Source organism: Electrophorus electricus, chromosome 19 (assembly GCF_013358815.1).
Source record: "Electrophorus electricus isolate fEleEle1 chromosome 19, fEleEle1.pri, whole genome shotgun sequence".
Lineage (NCBI taxonomy): Eukaryota > Metazoa > Chordata > Actinopteri > Gymnotiformes > Gymnotidae > Electrophorus > Electrophorus electricus.
In genome coordinates this window covers 11,800,247-11,822,950 of record NC_049553.1, presented here as the reverse complement: position 1 = coordinate 11,822,950, position 22,704 = coordinate 11,800,247, and the positions used below count along the sequence as shown (strand labels likewise).

Sequence of the window (22,704 nt, the reverse complement as noted above, 5' to 3'; positions counted from 1 at the left end):
AATCTGTGCTGTGAAATACTGAAAATTACCTTCAGGATTAGAAATGAATACATCACTTAAACCAACCATTCTTATGACATGCTAAATGATACCTAAAAGTAGCAACTCGTTACCGCTGTTATATTTGCATACGTAAATAGGAATCTTCTTATATAATCACGCTTCACATGTGCATTTTTATTCAAACACTGTAGATGGCGCTCAAGCACCACAGCACTGAACTGTGAGTCATTTTCAGGCGAAGCTGTGTCTCCGCCGTTATATTTCTATATCGTTGTGTAAATCATAGACAACTACATCTCAGTATTGGACTGAATCACATGTTTAAGGTTTTACGTTTTATATATGAATCATTATTAGACAACACAATACCAGCGTTAGACAACAAAATAGCAGGTTAATGCTTATAGCTTATCAGAAAAAAATAATTAAATACTTATTTGAAAAGGAAAAATTTTTGTTTGTTTTCACAATAGTTCATATTTACAATGTTTGGTATTTAGAGAATACATATACTTTGTGCAACAATATACAATGATGTTGGACAGCCATTAGCGGTAGAATAATACCTCTGTGTGAAGGCCAACATGTTGGCCACGAACAACAGTGACACAGCTTCCCATCATCCCTCGGTTATCTGAATGGAGTTAGTATTTCTATCTATGAGTTGTGTGCTGTGTTACTGCCTATTTTAATAAGTGCTCTGCCTTGAAAAAATCATTAAGCTTTTTGTTGTTGTTGTTGTTGTTGTTACTGTTTGTTGTCTCGGATATAATTATTTTTTCCTCCTAGTGATCTACAGTGCTCTGAGTATCACCATCTAGCAAAATGAAAACATGAAAATAGTGTTTGGTATTTTCAAGGTGCTGTACTGTGTCAGCGTCTATATTCCTAGTTGTCATTTTCTCTTTCTCAGAGCCTGCTCGCTCTGCCAAGTTTTACATCATCGGTCATCCGCCATGTGGAAGCTGTCCCAGTTCAGCTTCTTCTTGGCAGGGTTGTAGTCGATCCTGCTGTTCTTGCAGTAGGGGTTACGGAAGGCCACACGTGCGGCTGTGCTCCACCCGTTGGACATGTTGTAGGCGTGGTTCAGGGTGGTGGTGTTGGTGCTGTAGCTGGCCACCGTGTACAGCCTGCCACACACCATAAAGGCTTCGCTACCTTGTTTTGCGTATGTTGGTCTCCAAACTCTGTGTCACATTCAGGCTGCCTGTATCCAGCTGTGATAGGACGATGGCATTCCTGGCTCTCCGTACTGTAGATGGTCTACAGGTCTGTTCTCTTCCATGGCCAGGTTGATATCAGGGTATCCACTCATGAGCAGGGGAAATGGCTGTGGAAGCCAGCACAGGGCAGGTCAAGGCAGGCAGACATTCTCTCCAAGGCCAGGTCGTAGTGCAGCAGGGTGGAGCTCCACTTCCACCGGTAGTAGATGGAGATGCTCTCCATGACCTCCATGCAGCTCCTCCAGGCTCCTGTAGACATTGCTGCCCACAGTGTCTATGTGCCACACGGTGTCCGTGCTGTACGGGACACCGAGAGGACTCGGTGTCCTAGAACCACAGCCAGTACTATCCAATGATGCTGTTCAACATCTGATGGATCTCAGGTTCTACAACAGAAATGACCTCCCCACAAACCTCTGTCACATAGGGAGAGAAAGAGGAAAGCTAGTTTATTGAGAAAGCTGGTAATGTGGAATGGTTATTTCTATTAAAACCTCATTATGATGTGACAGTAGTACGTCCTGAGACAGCTCCGCCTTCAACTCAATGCGCCGCTACTAATGGGATCTAGGTTAAATCAGTGATTCTATAAGTAATTTTGTAATGTTTACAGTGGCCTGTATCTGTGGTGTGGTAGTCTCAGTCTAGATTTGGACCTGTTCTAACTCACCTGTTTCCAGTTCATTATGAAGCCTTTTTTCTAAATACTCAATCTTTATCAATTAGTACAGTAATTATAGTGTGTTTGGCTAAGGTTAAATAAACAAAAATTATAATGTTTATTAACAAAAAAATAAATGCTTAAGGTAACCATATTGTAATATTGTAAAATAAATATTGTCTTAGTTCTTCAGCACCACATCAAGTCTTTCTTTGAAAATTGTAAAACCTTGAAAAGAATGAATAGTTATTATGATAGATAGATGTGAAAATTATATAGGCCCATAATATTAGCTGTCCTTATGGGGAATGCTTGGATACAAAAGCTCATTTGGTAACAAAAGAACACCTGGTTACAATGTCCACCTCGTCTCAAATCCACACTCACACTCACACACACACCTTTAATGTCTGCAGACTGTTATTACATGATTAAATCTGAGAGCCCTTCTCCAACACAGGATGGTAAAACAGTTGTAAAACAACAAGCCCATTGGGAAAACAGTTGTATTCCCAATGGGCATTCCCTATATGTGCAGCCATACTATTCCAGAGAACTATTATTAGCCAAAAACAAATCAGCATGAAACTAAACTTCCATGTCTCCACAGCACAGTCCAACCTCATGCTCACTCAGAGATGGCTTCCCACAAAGCCAAATGTGAATGATAGAACACTGAAAGAGCTGTCTTCAGGTCTCATATGCTGCCTAACAGAATCTTTCCATCTGATAAGGGTTCTCTCTCTGGCTCTATCTGTTTTCTCTCTAGCTCTCTCTCTCTCTCTCTCTCTCTCTCTCTCTCTCTCTCTCTCTCTCGCTCTCTCTCTCTCTCTCACACACACACTTCTGAAGCTGCCTTGTCATATTAATACTCCCATTGCAGACAAGGATTGTGTAAAGCTGGGTTCATAAACTTGTCAAGCTCTATTTTGAGTTAAAGCTGAGCTGAACAAACTAACTTCAGTTCCAACTTCATGCCATTCCTTATCCAAGGACCCCAGTTTCATATTTTCTCCTTTCCTGTTTCGTAATCCATAATGGGAGATTGATTTTTCTGAATTACTCATCATTGCCACTAATGAGACTGAGGCTGCCTGTAGACTGCATGAGTGGGCAGGGCCTCTCCCTGAGCCTCTCCACCTCCACAGTCAGCTCCTCCACCTGCTTCTGGAGCACCGCCATCTGCCTGTGCATCTGCTTTTTTCCCAGAGGAGCTACATCATCTCCTATGCGTTCATTACCCCAGCCACCGCCCGGGGGACTTCCTCGACCCCTAGTACCCTGCTAACCATGGCCTCCAGCAACGCCAGGCGACTGAGTTATTGTGAGTCACTTCCTCTCCTCTTGTGAGCTGTCAAAGTTGGTGTTTTGTTTTTTTTTTCCTGCTGCTACCTTGTACTCTTGGATGTTGTCTGAGCTGGAAAAGGCAATGAGACAGAGATTTATAAGATCAACTCCTGAAGCGTGGGAGGGGAAAGAAGCATGGGACGTGACAATGAGAGAAGAAAGGGAAGATGAGAGAGGACAGGAGAGGGAGATAGAAAGAGAAAGAAAAGTGAGAGACCAAAAATTGAGAAAAAACAATTCTGGGAGCAGCTAAGATACATAGGACTCTCAAGCTTATATATAATATGTATGTATGAATATATGTGTGTGTGTGTGTGTGTGTGTGTGTGTGTGTGTGTGTGTGTGTGTGTGTGTGTGTTGTAGGAGAGCTACAACTAAACCACATATAAAACCAAAAGCTGAAAAACGAAAAGCTCCATTTGTCAAGCTAAGCTACCTCAATGAGTGCCAAGATAGAGTAATGAGCCAGTGCACAACAGCTGCAGTCTTTTAATGTTTTATACACTTATAGAGAATAAATGAGCCAAATCACAGTGTAACTGCATATTCCAACAAGGTGTACAGAGAATTCCACTGGTGTTTGCTCTCAATTGTTCTAACACCACAGATGCATGAGAGAGACCTCATGGAGTTTTTCTTGTGTACTGTAAACCACAGTGTTTCTGTGCTACACTGTGAAATGACATTTTTTTTATTACACAGGCTCTGTGTTTTTTTCTGACATTAGTTGCATAAGTAGTGGTCTATTTGTGCTAAACATGGTGTGGTTTGTTTTGGGGGGGTGAGAGGGTTGTGTGAGATGGGCTGCTCTTGGCTAACAGATTAAAGGATGTCGACTGTCTGGGTCTTAGGAGGTATTTTCATGATTGTGTCACATTCTGAGGTTGAGGTTTAGAAAATTCAGATGCGGCTGGTTGTAATGCAGATGTTCCCAAAGCATAGCTCATTCCCTAACAGCACAGTCTGTCTCTCTCTGCCCAGTTCTGTCACTGGTGTTTCCCCTCACCCTTCTCAATCTAACTCCAAACAAAAGTTGCGTAATGGAAGCTACTAAGAATATCCCTTGAGGTAAACTGGCCTGTAAATACAGGTCCTTGAAATGTATAATAACTGCTCCACAGTACATAAACACAGTCCTATAGACTGATTTATGGTGTGATCTTGTGAGTGGCTCTAGCCCTGAAGGGTAGAGGTATGAGTAGAGAAGCATGTTTGTGTCCTGAAATGTCTGTGTTTACAGCTGACTTTGTGTTTATAATGTGAACCAACATGTGCATTTGGCAGAAGCAGGACCGTGCAGGAAGGTGAGACGTATCCGCTGCAGAAGGGCTGGGGATGTTGTCATCTTGTCTGAATGCCCTATGAGGCTTCTGCTGCTCTAGGGCCCAGACGCAGTTGCAAGCTAGACGTCTCTGATGAGAACAGCAGACATCTCGCTGCACATTCTGCCAGTGTTGGCCACTTCAGGTCCAGGAGAAGCACTGCCCGGCATCGTCACATTGGTTTGAATCTCATGACAGGCTTGTTTATTAGCTAATGAGATGAGACAGGTGCGTTTGGAGCAGGAAAAGACAGAAACAAGCTCACTCTGACATGCTTCATGTATATTGTTTGTACGCATCTCAGGGAATCAGGATGAAGAAAACAACCAATGGTGTATCATCAGCCTCTCTATGAATATGTGTGGAAATCACTAAAATGAACTAAAGTGAAAATGATCTCTCTATTTTCACTCTAAAATGAAAATTATCAAATTTCTATAAAGCTGTGGTCCAGGGTCAGCTGACCTTTGGTAAAACAATCATGTTTGTTTGGGTAGGAGATGCAAAAACTGACCCTAGATCAGAATTCGTAATTTTTGACAACACGTTTCCTCACATTTCAGCCCTGGTGGGCAAGAGGCTGCTGTAGTCCCATAGGAGCTTTAAGAGTTGTGTGGCAGTCTCCCTCTTCACCACTATGAGTTCTCCAGACCAAGACTATGGTGTGGTTTTGTCATTGCTTAAATCCATCGCAAACACCTTACTTCAAAAACACACATGAAACAGTGTATAGGACAAGGGCACATGACATGCTAATACATGTGTTATAACAACAGCTACAACTTGGACAAATGTATAAAATGTGTTTATTTCACACACAGACAACATTTTACTACCAGTTAAGCATAACCTTTGTGGACAAATGTCAGTCATTATACTTTGAAGAGAATATTAACTTGCATTTTTGCTCAGTTGTGGTTTTATTTGCAATGTGGGATTCTTTGGTAATGTTCTGTTTACTTTAAGCTCCAGCAGTTACTCGAAGCTGCCCGTTTTACACCACAGGGAGTCGAGGGAGAACCATCAAAACATTAGTACTACACAAGCCACCAAAACATTAGGACCAGTCCTACACATGGCACTGGAGGATTAGAACTAGTCCTACACATGCTACCAGAGAATATAGACTTGTCCTACATATGCCAGTTGGGGGTCTGGGGGTGTCATACCATCAGCCACGTGCAGGAAACCCATTGACCAAGAGTCTGGGATGCATGCTGCATCCTGAGCGTCTCAGACCCTCTCTCCCTACAACTTGTATGAGTGGGCTCAGGTTTCATGCAAGCCTAGGACACTCTGCAAGGATGGTGTCAGCTTTTGGTCTGCTCTTAATAGCATGTTTGCTTCTCCACTTCCAAAACATTCACACAGAGATAAAGCTGAGCTTTATGTTGTTGCAAAAAATCAGTACAGTGCAGCATTTCTATATGATAAGAATGTGGGCATGTGTAAGATTGTCCAGTGACCAGTACGATCACTGGTCAATCTTAAAATACAAGAATCTAATAAAACTGGAAGTTGATATATATATGAAAGAAAATTACCTGCTTGCCCTGTGGGTGGTCTTTTTCCTTCAAGTTCAGGTAGTCTACCAGAGGCTTGGGAGCTTGAGAGTCCTGCATAGTATCATAGCTGTTCCCAGGACTGCACTTTTCTGGACCAAGATCTTGGATGTTGTTCCTGGTTTCTGTTGGAGCCATTCTCCCAGTTTAGGGGTAACAGCCCATAGTGCTCCAAATACCATGGGAACCACAGTTGCCTTCACCCCCCACATCTTTTCTATCTTTTCCTTCCATCCTTTGTATTTCTCAAGCTTCTCATATTCATTTTTCCTGATATTACTATCACTCTGGATTGCCACATCTATCACTATGGCCCTCTTCTGCTGTTTGTCCCCCACAACTACGTTTGGCCGGTTATCCATTACCGTCTTGTCTGTCTGTATCTGGAAGACCCACAGGATCTTAGCATGGTCATTTCCCACCACCTTTAGGGATATATTCCACTTAGACTTTGGAACTTCCAACTTGTACTCAGCACAGATGTTTCTGTACCCTATGCCAGCCACTTGGTTATGGCATTCCATGTATGCCTTGCCTGCTAGCATCTTGCATCCTGCTGTTATATTCCAGATTGTCTCAGGGGCATCTTTGCACTGCATCTGGGATCCTGTCTGTGGTAAATCTTGTGTTCAGCACTTGTTCCTGTGCTGCCATGATTAGTGTCTCTGTGCTCTCTTTCAATCCAGTCTTGTTCAGCCATTGGTAGTATTTCTCCACATTAGCCACTTCCTCTATGGTACATACTGTGCAGGTGTTTTTCCTTCCATGATGGTCCCTGTTCCTTCTCATTTCTATCCTCCTTGGGTTTGAGTCTGAGGTACTCACTAAGCACTTTGTCACTTGGGGCCATTATCCTGGTGTATTCCTGGATCTTGGTTATTTCATTCTGTATACTGTTTGACATTCACTAGTCCTCTGCTCCCCTCCTTCCACTTAGTGTACAGTTTCAGAGCACTGGCCATCTTATATTATGCTAGTGGGGTACCTGATGACTGGCAGGGCAAAGGTGTTGATAACTCAGAGAGTACACTTTGGAGGACATCCTGTTTATTCTCCTGACTTCTACTTCTTGTGTGTATGTCTTCAGGCGGGCAGCCAGAGCTGTTAATCTTTGCTTGGAAGTCTCCAAGGCCTCAGGCAAGGACAGCTTGTTGTACCTTCTGCATTTCTGGTAGCTGGCTGACATCTTTCTGTGTGGCCTTTATCTTGGCCTCCAACCTCCTTCTCCATGGAGGATACTGCTCCTTGATGGTGTTCATCTTGTAACCATGAATCTCAAGTATCACTGTTGCTGTGGCATATATTAGTCTGTTTCAGCAATGGTCAGAGTAGAGATTGTCTGTAGAGCTGCATTAACATCTTCGAGCAGCCTTTCAGGTATTTCACTTGGTCTTGGTAGTCTGCTAAGGCTTGGGAGTCTGTCCAACATAGTCATGATTTTCAATCTCAGGTCAGCAGCTCTAGTATTGAGCTTCGTGCATGGACTCATTGGGCCTTGGTCCCCAAGTTCAGGTTGTGGGGATGATGATATCTCCCCTCTGACCTGTCGTCCTGGCTCCTCCTTGCCATAGCATATGTACCTTGTCAGTCTCAGGATGTGATAGCAGTTGCCACTTGCAGATGTTGGAACACTGAGCTACTAGTTGTTTTGGAGTTAGTCTAGATGTTGGGATTTGAAGCAACCATAGTTCCCACATACTCTGCACATCCTGCTTGCATAGTAGCTTTCCAACAGTCCTCTCTTCTCCACTCTCATCCACAAGTGTCTTGTATTTGCTCCAGTAGCCCACTTTTCATCAGATTGCCCTGGTCTCCGCAGCATATGAACCTTGAAGCACATGAGCTACAGCAGCAGAAGAACACACTTTTCGCCACTCCAGTCAGCTAAGCACAGGCAACTGAGGCTACAATTCACATGGACTCACCAAAATAGGACAAACAACAGAAGACTGGAAAAATGCTGTCTGGTGTGATGAATCTCAATTTCTGCTGGGATATTCGGATGGAAGGGTCAGAATTTTGCAAAATAACATGAAAGCATGACTCAGTGGTTCAGGCTGGTGGTGATATAATGGTGTGGGGGATATTTTCTTGGCATACCATAATACCCCTTAATACCAATTTGGCACTGAGTATTGTTTCTGACTATCTCTGGCTTTAGATAGATAGATAGATAGATAGACAGACAGACAGACAGACACACTCCAACACACCTGGTTCAGCTCTGGAACGGTTTGGTAATTAGCTAGTGAGTTGAATGAAGATCTACAGTTTCACTGTTTGTAAGAAATGCTGGTGTTGAATGGACATGTAGGTTTAGTTGGGAAGATCAGAAGTCACATTCTGATTTTTTAAAAACTTTGCATTGTACTGATTTCATGCAGCAACATAAAATCAAGCCATATCTATGCATGAATGTTTTAGAAGTGGAAAAGTGTAAAGTGTTTTTAACAAACACAAGTGCCCGTACTGTAAAGCTATTACAAAATGCTAGACAATTCCATCAGGGGAAATGCTACAATTTAGGCACAAAAAACCCCCCAGAGTTTTGGACAAACGTGCTATTAAGAGCAAATCAAAAGCTGATGTCCTCTTTACAGACTGTCCCAGGCCTACAGGAAAACTGAGCCCACTCATACAATTTGCAGGGAGAGGGAGTCTGAGAGGCTGCAGCTAGTCCTAATGTTCTGGTGGCATGTGTAGGACTGTCCTGATGTCCTGGTGGCATGTGTAGGACTGTCCTGATGTCCTGGTGGCATGTGTAGGACTGTCCTGATGTTGTGGTGGCATGTGTAGGACTTTCCTGATGTTCTGGTGGCATGTGTAGGACTGTCCTGATGTCCTGGTGGCATGTGTAGGACTGTCCTGATGTCCTGGTGGTATGCGTAGGACTTTCCTGATGTTCTAGTGGCATGTGTAGGACTGTCCTGATGTCCTGGTGGCATGTGTAGGACTGTCCTGATCCTCTGGTGGCATGTGTAAGACTGTCCTGATGTTCTGGTGGCATGTGTAGGACTGACATTTTGGTGGTTCTCCCTCAACTCCCTGTGCTGTAAAACGAGCAGCATCAAGTCACCTCTAGATCTTAAAGTAAACAGAATGATACGAAAAATCTCACAATTTAAATTAAACCACAAAGCAACATGAGATATGTTTATAATGTATATACACAAAGGTTATGGTTACCGGTGGTGTTGATAAAATCTAGGCAGTTAAGTGAATGTATTTGGTTGATCTCATTCTCTGAGAGTGGTGTACTTTGATGTAGGCCCATGTCTCCTGAGAGCTCCAAACTATACTGAAAGGGCTAAGATTCCCCTGAAAACCTATTTAGTCATTTTTCATAAATACTGACACCTACTGGTAACAAAGAGATACTACACCAGCGCCATTAAAAAAAATAAATAAATAAAAAATAAATAAATAAATAAATAAAAATTGACGCAGGCATTTATTTAACGGCCTTTACTTAAAAAAACTGCTTTGCTAGTTCTCTCCACGTCGTTCCTTTTGAACAGGCATGACCAGAACTGACAGTCCTACCACAGTAATCATAGGCCCATGTCATTTAGATTTAGCATATTAGTAGCCTGTGCGTATAACACTGCCTTCTAAATTTAGCATCTATCCGCGATTATCATTTCTGATCATCTTATTATTCCGAACTGATCTGAGTTCCAGTGACTGTCGCATTCTTGTGGTCTCACTAATTCCATCACAGCATCCAGCTGTGACCAAAATTTGGGTGTGTCCCATGAGACCTGGTTATAATTGTCAGTAAGCAATGATATTTATTTCAACATAAGACCCATGAATTCACTTGGTCAGGACCCTTAGTGGCTATTATGAAATTTTATAATGTCGACATGAAATTTTCCAGCCTGTGGGATTCCGTAATGCGCAGTCATGCGCAGCCGTGACTCACGGCGTTGACTGCACGATGTAATAAAAAGGGCGTGTTTGTTGTGCTCAAATCTCTTCCTATAGGATCTCTTAGCGTGTACCCTCGAAAGTCGGACGATCTCTTATTGGTCACATTTTGCATCCGTCCACCACAACACGAGTCGTAATTATTGCGGCTGCGTTAAAGAGCGATTAATCTGTCATTGGTGAATATGGGTTTAGGATGAAATGGCCTTCTGACGCACAGATGTGCCCATTCGGATCCATTAAGACACATATAAAGCAACAGGCCTTTCCAAGAGACGTGAACCCTATACTTGTATGTTATTCGACCTCATATCCAGCCTCAGTAACGGGATTAGTCCTTGGGAATTAAAGGTTCGTGAAGACGCGCCGCAGAACTGCTGGAAGAAGGGTTATCTGGACCGGAATAGCGGTAAATCTTTCCTTTTGTGGATTATGTCATTAACAAGGCAGTGTTCATTGTCGCGCGATTTACCATCGAGCATCCCTTGCAAATGAATTTGAACGTAGCACAGAACCACGTTATATGCCACAGTACCTTTTTCCTCTGACATCTTTATAGTTATAAGCAGTAGCCGGCACTAGAATTAGGTAATAAAAGGCACCTCATGTTCCCCGATGCCCTTGAAAATAACAATGTCGCGGAGAGTGAAGCAACTGCGCAATATTGCTCTTGTCTCTTTCCTTAGCTGAATAGACGCCTGGCTCGGGGCAGTGTGCATCTAGATGTGTATGCATCAACCGCCTCTCTAGCCAGGACGAAGACAGCGCCGCATCCTTCTCTCTCGCTCGCCCCCCTAACGCGCCGGCAGCATGGGTAACCGGGGTATGGAGGACCTCATCCCGCTGGTCAACAGCCTGCAGGATGCATTCAGTAGCATCGGCCAAGCGTGCAACCTCGACCTGCCGCAGATCGCGGTTGTCGGAGGGCAGAGCGCCGGGAAAAGCTCCGTGTTGGAGAACTTCGTAGGAAAGTAAGCTAGGAAAGTCGAGTATACTGTTATTCAGTTATATCTTTGATAAGGCGATACCCGCGAGGACAGGAACGCGCGGGATGCTTTGCAATAGCGCAGGTTTCTCGTGCGTGATGCGCAGATTCGCCGACCTACAAATATACTTTACGTGAAAGTACTGCAAGCGGATATTGTGAAGGTCGTCGCATCCCCGCATCCACGATGTCTGTTCTGATGTCCACTGGCAGAATATTGTGGCGTGGTTTTTTTTTTTTTTGAACGCCTTCCATTGCATATCCTCGTATTAATTGATTATTATTATTATTATTATTATTATTATTATTATTATTATTATTATTATTAGCCTACTTCTATACTAACACAGTATAGGCAGTATTTAGGTTACATTTCCGTTGTCTCTGAACAGCTCCATTAGTGAGCAGATGTTTTGAAAAAAAAAAAAACTCACTCTTGTTTAATCTCATAAATAATACATTTAGCACTTAACAGATAAATAACACATCACATTATGCAACACGTAACAGAGCCACACAATCTCAGCTTAAAATCAACTCCAGCCCCTGAGTTAGAAATACCTTCCTTAAGACAAACCTCATAGGAATAGGTTTGGTATCTACAGCTCATCTGTTAGCATGCACAGATTGCCAGCCATCCTCCTGTCTTCATCAGTGGGCAGTTTCTGACCACAGGGACGCTGTTGGCCGGGTATTTTTGGTAACGGATCATTCTCAGCAGGGTGAAGAGGCTCTCACAATATGTGTATGACAACAGATGGACAACTGCATGCAGCCACACTGATAAAATGCATCTATGAAACCTGTAGGATAGGTGTTTCCAATCAAGCGGCTGGGGAGTGTGTTGCTCAGATTCTGCTACACTGTGCTAGTTTTCTGCCACCAGTATTCTGCAAGAACACTAGCATTTATAAACTATAAGCGGTATACTCTGGATACACTGGGTGAGAGTGGTGTTGCCTTTGTATCCTTTGATATTGAATGGGCACCTATAATTGACCTTTTCTTGGTATGTCATTATTATGGCAGTAACCCTTTACCCGCATGCCACTTAATGACTGCTAAGTTCTTTTTTCCTCTGAGCTAATTGCTTTGTGAGGGATCAATTTTCTGGGTCAGTTAAAAAAAAATACTAGTGCTACTCAAGTTCAGGTCACATAAACTCCAGCCCAATTTCCTTGTTAGTCCACTTTCACGCTTCCTTCTGCGGCTTCTGTTCTCATTGGGTACATTATTATTCAGGGATTCTAATTTGGTACATTATTATTCATAGATTTTCATTGGGTACATTATTATTCATGTAATCTCATTGGTTACATTATTATTCAGGGATTCTCACTGGGTATATTATTCAGTGATTCTCATTGGTTACATTATGATTAATAGGTTCTCATTGGGTACATTATTATTCAAGGTTTCTTATTGGGTACATTATTATTCAGGGATTCTTATAGGGTACATTATTTTTCAGGGATTTTCTGCCTCGTGGCTCTGGGATTGTCACTCGCAGGCCTCTAGTGCTGCAACTTATCAATGCTATCACAGGTGAGCACCCCTGCTTATATGAACACATGCACACACACACACACACACACACACACACACAAACATACGTAAATACAGATGTACATGCTTCCATGAAATGCATTTGTCATAATCCATTTCCTTTGCCCTATCAAATAAATGTATAGTCACTGCGAATTGGTCACCTCACACTAGAAGTACATTCACTTCATTTCACTACATTCACTTGCAGGGTAATTTTGTTCAGTGTTTAGACAGGGCACCTGTTATTTACAAGGTCCTGCAGATATGGATAGGTTAAACAATATCAGGCAGCAATTATCGCAGCCTGTGATTGGTTTACAGTGGCATTCAGTAATCAAATCAGAGAGACTCTTGCTCAGCTTCATTATGACACAACAGACAGGAAGTTTGCATGGTGACCTTTTTAGTGCATAATTGCTCATTTAAAGTAGATCCAGTTATTTAAAGCAATCAGTTTCCTTTTAACATTTAAATCAACTTATATAATTTCTTATGTGTTATAATATATGCATGCAGAAGTGTTCGTGAATAGTATAGCTTTTAAATTCAGTCTGTTTTCTGTATGCACCTGCAGAGTGGGGAGAATTTCTTCACTGCAAAGGAAAGAAATTCACAGATTTCGATGAGGTGCGCCAGGAGATTGAGGCGGAAACGGACCGTGTTACCGGAGCCAACAAGGGCATCTCCCCTGTCCCCATCAACCTGAGGGTGTATTCTCCACATGGTAGCGTCTAACCTCAACTTTGTACATTCACCCAGGTTGCATCTGCATGCAATATGCACTGAAGATTTCCTTTACTTACTATGGTGGATCTCTACAACAGTGACTTCCTTTGAAATGTGAAAACATTGGTCATTTAGAGTTATATAAAATTGAGGCATAAGAGGAGAGACATCTTGGAAGTTATGTAATGAAGAATCAAATCTGAAAATGCAGATAAGGGCAGACGCGCATTTTTGATTTCTGCCTCATTTCGTAACCAACTGCCCACAGCTGAAGATTCACAGAATTGTGTGCCAGTGTAAAAACACAGGCTCTTAGCTCTTCACCCACAATACAAGAACTGAAATGTAAATGCACTCACAGGGAATCAGATTTCCTCTCCTTTTCTGACTTTCTGATTCATTTTCTGAACAACAGTTATTAGTTTTGAGGACCTCTTTTGTAAATGCTCCCTTCTCCTCTAAAATGCTTGTGACCTGTGAAAATGATATTAAGGAAATGAGACTGCTAAATGCTTAACAGTGCAAAAAATGAATACTGACTGTAATAGATATTAGCTGTACTCTAGTAAACAAACCACACCAGTCAGTTGCTGTTAATATCTGTGCCCTTCTGCACGTTATGCTCAGTGTGCTGTCAGACCAGCTCCTTTGCCACTGAGCCATCTGTGTTGCAAAGATGTTCAACTCTAAAGAGTTCATGGAGGGCTCCTCCAGTGCCCTGATGACATGGCTAGAACATGACTTTGAGCAGAGGTGTTTCAAAATTACACAAAAATTCAAAGTGCAGCCTGCATTAATCAAAATTATCAAAATGTTAATAAGACTTAACGGTGCAGCATTTTGTCATTAGCCTTTTCAGGTAATATTTCACTCAAAAAGGCTAAAGGCCATGAAGGAAAGTTAGGAAGTACAAAGAAAAGTTATCAAGATCAACTGACACAAGCTCAGTTACATAATTTTAACTAACTTAATTTTAATATTATTAGTGACTTGAGCATTTTGGGGTTATAATTCTCAGCTGAATACTTAGAAAAGTGTACTTTTTTAGGCTTTTCAAGTGTTGGCTCCTCCTATGTTTTTTTCACTGTTTTGTTCGGTCACAATTGTCTTCACTAATTTTGGTTCCTGCGCTAGGTAAACCTCCTCTGTGATGCTGCCTTTTATGAGAAGCACTCAGAATGCAGTTGAATCAAACTGAAGTTAACTGAACTGAATCGAACCGACTCAGACCGAACTGAATCCTCTTTTCTGTGTGCAGTGTTGAACCTGACCCTGATTGACCTGCCCGGCATCACGAAGGTGCCGGTGGGCGACCAGCCTGCAGACATCGAGCAGCAGATCCGGGACATGATCATGCAGTTTATCACCAGGGAGAGCTGCCTCATCCTGGCCGTCACACCGGCCAACACTGACCTGGCCAACTCCGACGCCCTCAAGCTTGCCAAAGACGTGGACCCTCAGGGTGAGACCGCTAGGACGTCAGTGGTGGTCGAGAGTGATGTGAGCAGGGTCTGGTCAGCCGCTGGGTGGTTAGTAAAAAGCGCAGGCTTCTGAATCTGATTGAAGTTCAGATTTTGTTTAACTCTGCACCGTGTGACGTTTGGTCTTTTTTGAAACTGTCTCTCAAGCTCCAGTGGCTTGTTCTGTTTGACATTTATAAACCAAGGCAACGAAAACAGCTTTTCCTAACAAAAGGTTTTTTTTTAAAGGAACAAGAAGTGCTTTTTTCCATAAAATCTTCATGTTTTCCATTTAAACTTCATTTCGTCATTTGGAAATACATTGTTCTTAATGGTTGTAGCTGTGGTGTGTTACTTACTGACGAGATACGAAGACCCATGGTAGTCTGGGAATGAAGGATGAGACCTTTCTTTTCCACAGCGGTTATGGTGACAAAAGAGGTTATTTTACTATCCCAATATTGTAACCAATTATATGGCCAACAGTCTGGTCAACATTATAGTATTCAGCTTCAAAATAAAGGCAGAAAATTGTTACTCATTAATCCCGTCAAGACTGTAAACTGTACTGATGCGCAGCAGCTGTTCCAGTCTGACCTTGGGGTAGTTCTGCTGTAGGTCTAAGGACGATCGGCGTGATTACGAAGCTGGACCTGATGGACGAGGGAACTGATGCTCAAGATGTTCTGGAGAACAAGCTGCTCCCGCTGCGCAGGGGTGAGCCACAGACCGCTGCTCCCGATATTTATCTACCCAACTTTGTACCAATTTTCTTTCCTAACTCATTTGATCACTTTTGTTTTTGGTTTATTTAACGTTCAAAAAGTCTCTGCCCCTTACTCAAGTCTGCTTTTTTTTTTCTCTGTCTCTCTCACTCTCTTTTTCATTTTCTCTCTTGCCCTGTTGCACTCCCCACCTCTCAGGTTATATCGGAGTGGTGAACCGCAGTCAGAAGGATATTGAAGGAAAGAAGGACATCAAAGCTGCTTTGGCCGCAGAAAGAAAGTTCTTCCTGACCCATCCCAGCTACAGGCATCTGGCTGACAGCATGGGCACACCCCACCTGCAGAAAACCCTCAATCAGGTAACAGCCTGAGGGGACCATTCTCTGCCTGGGGACTTCCTCTAGAGTGTGAACAGGAAAGACACGGAACAGAAGAAATAACTCACACAGTTTTGGTTGTGTGTATTGTAACACATAAGGTAAAACAACATGTCTGCTGAATGATTTGAGAAAATAGTATTAGCTAATACATTTAGTCTGAAGATTTAATTTGAGACATCTAAGGAGATTTGTAGATGGTACTATTAAGACGGTATATATAAGTCAAGAATTAGGCTATAGCAGAGCACAGGAATTTTTAATATCGCTCTGTTATTTTCTAAGATATTATTGATATGTGTTGAATTCATTTGTAGTCAGAGTCAATTTAATTGTTGTGAAAAATAGACACACCATAAGTTACATATTTAGAAATTAAAATTAATGTTCCATTATTGCAACTTACAAGCAAACATTTATTTCTGCAACAGCAGAATAGTTTTGCTTATCCAGTATCTGTTTCTGTGTCTGCAGTCCCAATTAGCAAAGGAACCGAATCTCCTCTTTAGTTTCTCAACATTCCTGCTCTGCACTGACTCTCAGATGTGAGTGCTCAGTCAGTGGAGGGGCTGTCTCATAGAGCCTAGTCCCAGCCCAGATCCAACAGGCCCAGCTCAGCCCACATGCTGTTGTAGCTCAGGCAGGTGTGTCAGACTAGTGGCAGAACTACTGTAGATGTAGATCTCCGGGATAATGATGGACCCAAGCTTCTAGTTATTGTGGTGCCCTCATCCCATGGCAAACAGTATTTTTTGGAACACTGGTTAACTTCCACACTCTCTCCTGACGACTTCTCTGTGTCCATAGCAACTGACCAATCACATCCGGGACACACTGCCTGCATTTCGGAGCAAGCTGCAGTCTCAGGTCCTCGCCCTGGACAAGGAGGCGGAGGAATACCGTCACTTCCGGCCGGACGACCCGTCCCGCAAGACTAAGGCCCTCCTGCAGTCAGTTCAACACACAACACAACACAATATGACGCAACACAGCACAATAAAATGACATGACATGATACACCATAAATGTCCAACCAGCTACTGACACAACACAACACAAACATTTGCAATGACCTATATAAGAAAAACAGCACAAATTTACTTAGCACGTCCTAAAACAACAAAACACGCTCATCCATCCAGTGGGCCCCTACTCACACATTAAAACACAATACACACATCCAAGCTGGCTGACACAATGCAACAATCAGATTTCTCTAGGCATTAAAGTATTAAAAGACATTTTTCATCCTCACCGTTTCCAGTAATTAATACACCAACTTCATTCAAGTGGCTGGAATTTTATTGTTAAGGTCTTAGAAGAGGAGTGTGGGTGTGTGCATTTGTGTGTGCGCATGTGCGTGTGTGTCTCTGTGTGCCATTCAGGATGGTGCAGCAGTTTGCGGTGGACTTTGAGAAACGGATTGAGGGATCTGGTGATCAGGTGGACACTGTTGAGCTATCAGGAGGAGCCAAAATCAACCGCATTTTCCACGAACGCTTCCCTTTTGAGCTGGTTAAGGTAAGTGTGTGTGTTTGTGTGTGTGTGTGTGGGGGGGGCTTATCAAGCGTTTCATTCCACACTTCTATCAAGCTGTTTTGTGACAATGTCTATTTTAAAAAGCATGCTGGGTTTGGATATTTACTTCAGTAAAAAGTGTTAACATTCAGTGAAAGGTTTTATGATCAACACATACTTTATTCAGAAGTGTTATCATTCAGTGAGACATGTTATCATTCAGTAAGTCATGTTATCATTAAGTGAGAAGTGATTTCATTCAGAGAGACGTGTTATTATTCAGCGAGAACTAGTATCATCACTATAGTATGTTCATGTTTTATGCCTGGCAGTGTTGAAATGTTCTTTACTAGTACAACAAAGACTTCTTATGTAAAATAGTAGAAAGTGTCTAAATGTATACAGTGAGCAGACACTTTAATGGCAAGTGTAATGACTGCGTGTCTGTGTCCATCTGTGACCCATAGATGGAGTGTGATGACAAAGAAATGCGCCGGGAGATCAGCTATGCCATCAAAAACATACACGGCATCAGGTGATAACTCTATACACCACTATACATGGAATTAGCTGGTTATTCCGCTATACTCCACCATACACGGAATATGGGTTACTCCGCTACACTCCCACATACATGGAATTAGCCAGTTACTCCGTATACTCCACTATACATGGAATTAGCTGGTTACTCCGCTATACTCCACTATACATGGAATTAGCTGGTTACTCCGCTATACTCCACCATACACGGAATATGGGTTACTCCGCTATGCTCCCACATACATGGAATTAGCCAGTTACTCTGTATACTCCACTATACATGGAATTAGCTGGTTACTCCGCTATACTCCACTATACATGGGAATCAGCTGATTACTATTCTATACTCCACTACACACAGCAGCAAGTGATTGCTCCTCCATATTGCACAATACATGGCATTAGATGATTATTCCTGCTGTGTTAAGAAGGAGGGCATGTTAGTGAAATAGAGAGTGTAGTGACACAATACAAAACCTGCAAACCAAACCCGCAAAGCAATATTGACTTAGCTCTGACTGATAAGACTGAATTATGGTATTTAGTGTACCAGGTCTTTCAATGGGCTCTTGAATGAACTGGAAACTAGATAGCTGTCATAACTACTACTTGCAGTTCCAGGGTTGCACATGCATCTCTCAGCTGCATGTGATTATTTGAGGTCTGATTCACTGTTGCCTGTGATTGTTTGAGGTCTGATTCACTATTGCATGTGATTGTATGAGGTCTGATTCACTGTTGCGTGCGATTGTTTGAGGTCTGATTCACTGCTCCGTGCCTGTGTTCATGTCTCCAGGACAGGTCTGTTTACCCCTGACATGGCCTTCGAGGCCATTGTAAAGAAGCAGATTGTGAAACTGAAGGAGCCCTGCATTAAGTGCATTGACTTGGTCATTCAGGAGCTCATCAACACGGTCCGCCAGTGTGCCAATAAGGTAAAAATGACTCCTGCTTCTGTCACTACTCTTATAAGGGACAGTATTTCTTATCTTTGTAACCCCAACAAAGGTTTTTATTCAAAGCTATTAAAATTCTTTAAAAAAATTCTGCTTATTTTGAAAACGTTTTGAAATTCCTTTTTTGATCAAATTAGGAATTCTAAGGTAAGACAAAATGTTAGAAAAATATGTATTTAAAGCTATCTGTTAAGCATTTTAGAATGTACACGTTGGCCTCGGATAGGGCCAAGCCCCTCCAGATGCCACATGTCTGAATGCAGGAGACCCAGGTTATGAATCTGGTGGTGTGCGTGCAGCTTGTGGCAGTCTCCCAGTGGACTATACAGGTTGTGGCAGTCTGCCAGTGGACTGTACAGGTTGTGGCAGTCTCCCAGTGGGCTGTAACTAGAGTTATCTAGTTTGGCACTTCCCATTAATCCTAGCAGTTTAGTTGACAAATCAGTCTGCTGTCAACAATTCTTCTTTGCTGATGACATTTACAATAAAAAAAAATAGCCAGAAGCAATAGGACCTTTCATTGGCTCCTGACGTCATAATTATATTGTGAGTAACTGGTGAAGAGCTAATGTAAACAACAGATCACTTTCAATCTTATAATGGCTGAAAGCACGTCATTGTGTGGTTTCCAGTGACATAATAACCGGATGGTCATTCTGAAGTAATGAACAGTGATGTACTTATTACCGATGTCATATAATAGTGAAGTCTGTGTAGGTACCAGTGTGATCTAGATTAAGCCCATCACTTATTCATGTCATTAATATGAAACATTTACTAATTTAAATAGCCAGTAATGCAGTGTTACTATCAGAGTCATGTTCTAATGCGGTCGTAGCAGTCCATTTTCATTCCACTGGCTCTGTATTATAGTAAGCAAGCAAGCAAGCGCGTCATCGTATTTAGAAAATATGTTTACAATTACATAACAATTGCAACCACATATGTTAACCACATATGATTGGTGTTCATAGAGAAATCCTCTGTCGTACTTAAAGGTTTTACAGTAGGTGTACTTTTTATATAGCCAATTTACATTTACAGCATTTAGCTGTATAGCCAATTTATGTTTCTTTCTATCAAGTTAATATAAAGCACCTTGATTTAACTTCCTTAAAAGTCAGATTAATCTGGACTACAAATGAAACATTTTATTGGAATCCAATATTCCCTTAAAATAAATTCCCTGAAAATTCTTTATTTGTCAGCAGATATTTAAAAAGAAAGAAAAAGAGAAAAAAATGCTTTCAATTTGTATATCCACCTTTTGCAGCAATAACAGGAAAAACTAGTTTGTTGGTGGGTTTCTACCAGAGTTACACAGTTTTGGAGGGAATTTGTTGGGGTGGGATTCTGCCAGAGCCACACAGTTTGGGAGGGATTTTCATCTATTCCTCTGGGCAGATTCCCTCCAGGATGTTCAGGTTGGTTGGTTGGACTACTGAGCCAACAGTGTTCACGGGGATATCCAAACACTTCTCTAGAACTTCATCTCTGATTTCCCTAAAATTCTCTTTGGTTTTCCTTTTCACAGCTTTCCTTTATATTCACTCTGTGACCAATGGTACTTCAATGGCTCCATTATTTATATTTTCTTTTATCTTTTTTCAGGTCTTTTATCCAGAAAAAGTTAATCTTTTTAATGATCCACAGGTAGAGGCCAATCGTAGTCTGGCTGTTAGAGTGTTGTCCTTCATCTCTGGACATTGGGCACTTCCTTTGCACAGAACTTGAGTACAGCATTTTTTAGCTATTAATTTTTGTTACTAAATTTTTTTCATATAATCAATATCACTTTGATTTTATTTTGAGTTTTCTTTTTAAATAAATATAATAGCACAAAAAGTGTTATTTATAATTTAGATCGATATGATGACTTTTATGGAAGTAGAATACTTGAGCAAGACACTGTACATGGTGAATGCAAACCAGGCTACATTAAGCATCTGGAGCTTCTCGGCTGCTTCGACTCCTGCCTGAAATGACAAACAAACAGGCGTGTTCTCTGTCTGGTCTGATGCTTGGCTCATGTGTGTTCTCTGTCTGGTCTGATGCTTGGCTCATGTGTGTTCTCTGTCTGGTCTGATGCTTGGCTCATGTGTGTTCTCTGTCTGGTCTGATACTGGGCTCATGTGTGTTCTCTGTCTGGTCTGATACTGGGCTCATGTGTGTTCTCTGTCTGGTCTGATGCTTGGCTCATGTGTGTTCTCTGTCTGGTCTGATACTGGGCTCATGTGTGTTCTCTGTCTGGTCTGATGCTTGGCTCATGTGTGTTCTCTGTCTGGTCTGATACTGGGCTCATGTGTGTTCTCTGTCTGGTCTGATACTGGGCTCATGTGTGTTCTCTGTCTGGTCTGATACTGGACTCGTGTGTTCTCTGTCTGGTCGGATACTGGACTCATGTGTGTTCTCTGTCTGGTCTGATGCTTAGCTCATGTGTGTTCTCTGTCTGGTCTGATACTGGGCTCATGTGTGTTCTGTGTCTCCCTAGTTGGGTACATTCCCCATGCTGAGGGAGGAGACTGAGCGAATTGTCACCTCCCACATTCGAGAGCGGGAGAGTCGGGCGAAAGAGCAGGTAATGTCCACCTGTCCTACTGGATCCCAGTGCCAGTCCTGTCCTACTGGATCCCAGTGCCAGTCCTGCCATACACCTGCACACTGCTCCATTTGGAGGTTCACCCTGTTCCAGCAGGGCAGTGGTAGCTCAGTGGTTATGGTATTCGACTAGTAATCAGAAGATTGCCAATTCAAGCCATAGTGCTGCCAAGTGACCACTGTTGGGCCTCTGAGCAAGACCCTTAATCCTCAAATTATACTCATTCATAATAAAAGTGTCAGCTAAATGCTGTAAAAGTAAATGTTCCAAAGCCCAAGCAAACCTGTGGAGAACCCCACACATTACACGTCAGGGCCCTCAACAGCCATGAAGAGAACCTATGTTGCAAACACATACACACAAAAACATACCCTGGCAAACATTTATCTATCCTCATACTCACATACACTTTCAATTGATCACTTGTTCATGTCCTACAGTTATACATAAACATGGACACGGATGATGAGAAGTCCTGGGTGGTGGTTCACGGACGTTTCTTTCTTTACATATTACCTCAGGTTCTGCTGCTGATTGATGTCCAGCTGGCGTACATCAACACCAACCATGAGGATTTCATTGGCTTTGCCAAGTAGGTATCCTGTAAATATGATGGAGGCCTAGACCTGGCCTGAGCTCTAGTACAGCGAGTCACAGTGCAGAGGGGATCGTGGTCAGCGCTAATGCGTTTTTATCTGAAGCAAGCCTGACGTAGTCTTGCTTTACCTGGCACTCGGTCATCTCTGATCATATACTCTCTTCTTTCTCTGTTTGTGCCAATTTTCCTCTTTCTGTCTTTCTTTGTCAATGAAAGTGCCCAACAGCGGAGCAGCCAAGCAAACAAGACAAGTTCTGCAGGAAACCAAGTGAGCATTGTGTGTGTGTTTGTGTGTGTGTGTGTGTTTGTTTTGCACATATCGTCAGGCTCTTTTGTTGCTACTTTGCTTTTCTCAAATGAAAAGCCTGACTCCACCAGTCTGATTTATCTATTCAGTACCTGCTCATTTTATTTGAACTGGTTTGAGTTGTGCTGGTTTGAGTTGATGTGCTGTTAGATATATCTGAACTGATCTGAGTTCTGCACTGGTCAGTTTTGTCATGTCCAAAGTTCTGCTTCTGCTTTCGGTGCAGTCATTTTTCTCTTTTCATGAGCTCTTTTTTATGTCATCATGGCCAGTGTCTTCTTTCTCACCTTACCCCTCTCTGTGAGCGAGCATCCCCA

General features: G+C 42.3%; 1 protein-coding gene and 1 pseudogene across 4 annotated transcripts in view; one reads left to right on the top strand and one right to left on the bottom strand.

Moving 5' to 3' along the window:
* Positions 1 to 912: 912 nt before the first annotated feature.
* LOC113592210 lies at positions 913 to 7,377 on the bottom strand (annotated as a pseudogene).
* Positions 7,378 to 10,140: 2,763 nt separating this feature from the next.
* dnm3b (dynamin 3b) overlaps positions 10,141 to 22,704 on the top strand; it is a 48,086-nt gene continuing 35,522 nt past the window's right edge. For 3 of the 4 annotated variants that reach the window (XM_035519750.1, XM_035519749.1, XM_035519751.1), the window contains exons 1-14: positions 10,141 to 10,457; positions 10,735 to 11,019; positions 12,505 to 12,578; positions 13,156 to 13,305; positions 14,566 to 14,769; positions 15,386 to 15,484; positions 15,691 to 15,851; positions 16,677 to 16,819; positions 17,255 to 17,390; positions 17,855 to 17,922; positions 18,724 to 18,862; positions 21,375 to 21,461; positions 22,004 to 22,074; positions 22,297 to 22,348. In XM_035519750.1, the coding sequence (XP_035375643.1) occupies positions 10,859 to 11,019; positions 12,505 to 12,578; positions 13,156 to 13,305; positions 14,566 to 14,769; positions 15,386 to 15,484; positions 15,691 to 15,851; positions 16,677 to 16,819; positions 17,255 to 17,390; positions 17,855 to 17,922; positions 18,724 to 18,862; positions 21,375 to 21,461; positions 22,004 to 22,074; positions 22,297 to 22,348 (1,545 nt within the window). In that variant the 5' untranslated portion in view covers positions 10,141 to 10,457; positions 10,735 to 10,858. The remainder of the gene's footprint in view (positions 10,458 to 10,734; positions 11,020 to 12,504; positions 12,579 to 13,155; positions 13,306 to 14,565; positions 14,770 to 15,385; positions 15,485 to 15,690; positions 15,852 to 16,676; positions 16,820 to 17,254; positions 17,391 to 17,854; positions 17,923 to 18,723; positions 18,863 to 21,374; positions 21,462 to 22,003; positions 22,075 to 22,296; positions 22,349 to 22,704) is intronic. The other variant, XM_027033002.2, reaches the window with a different exon arrangement.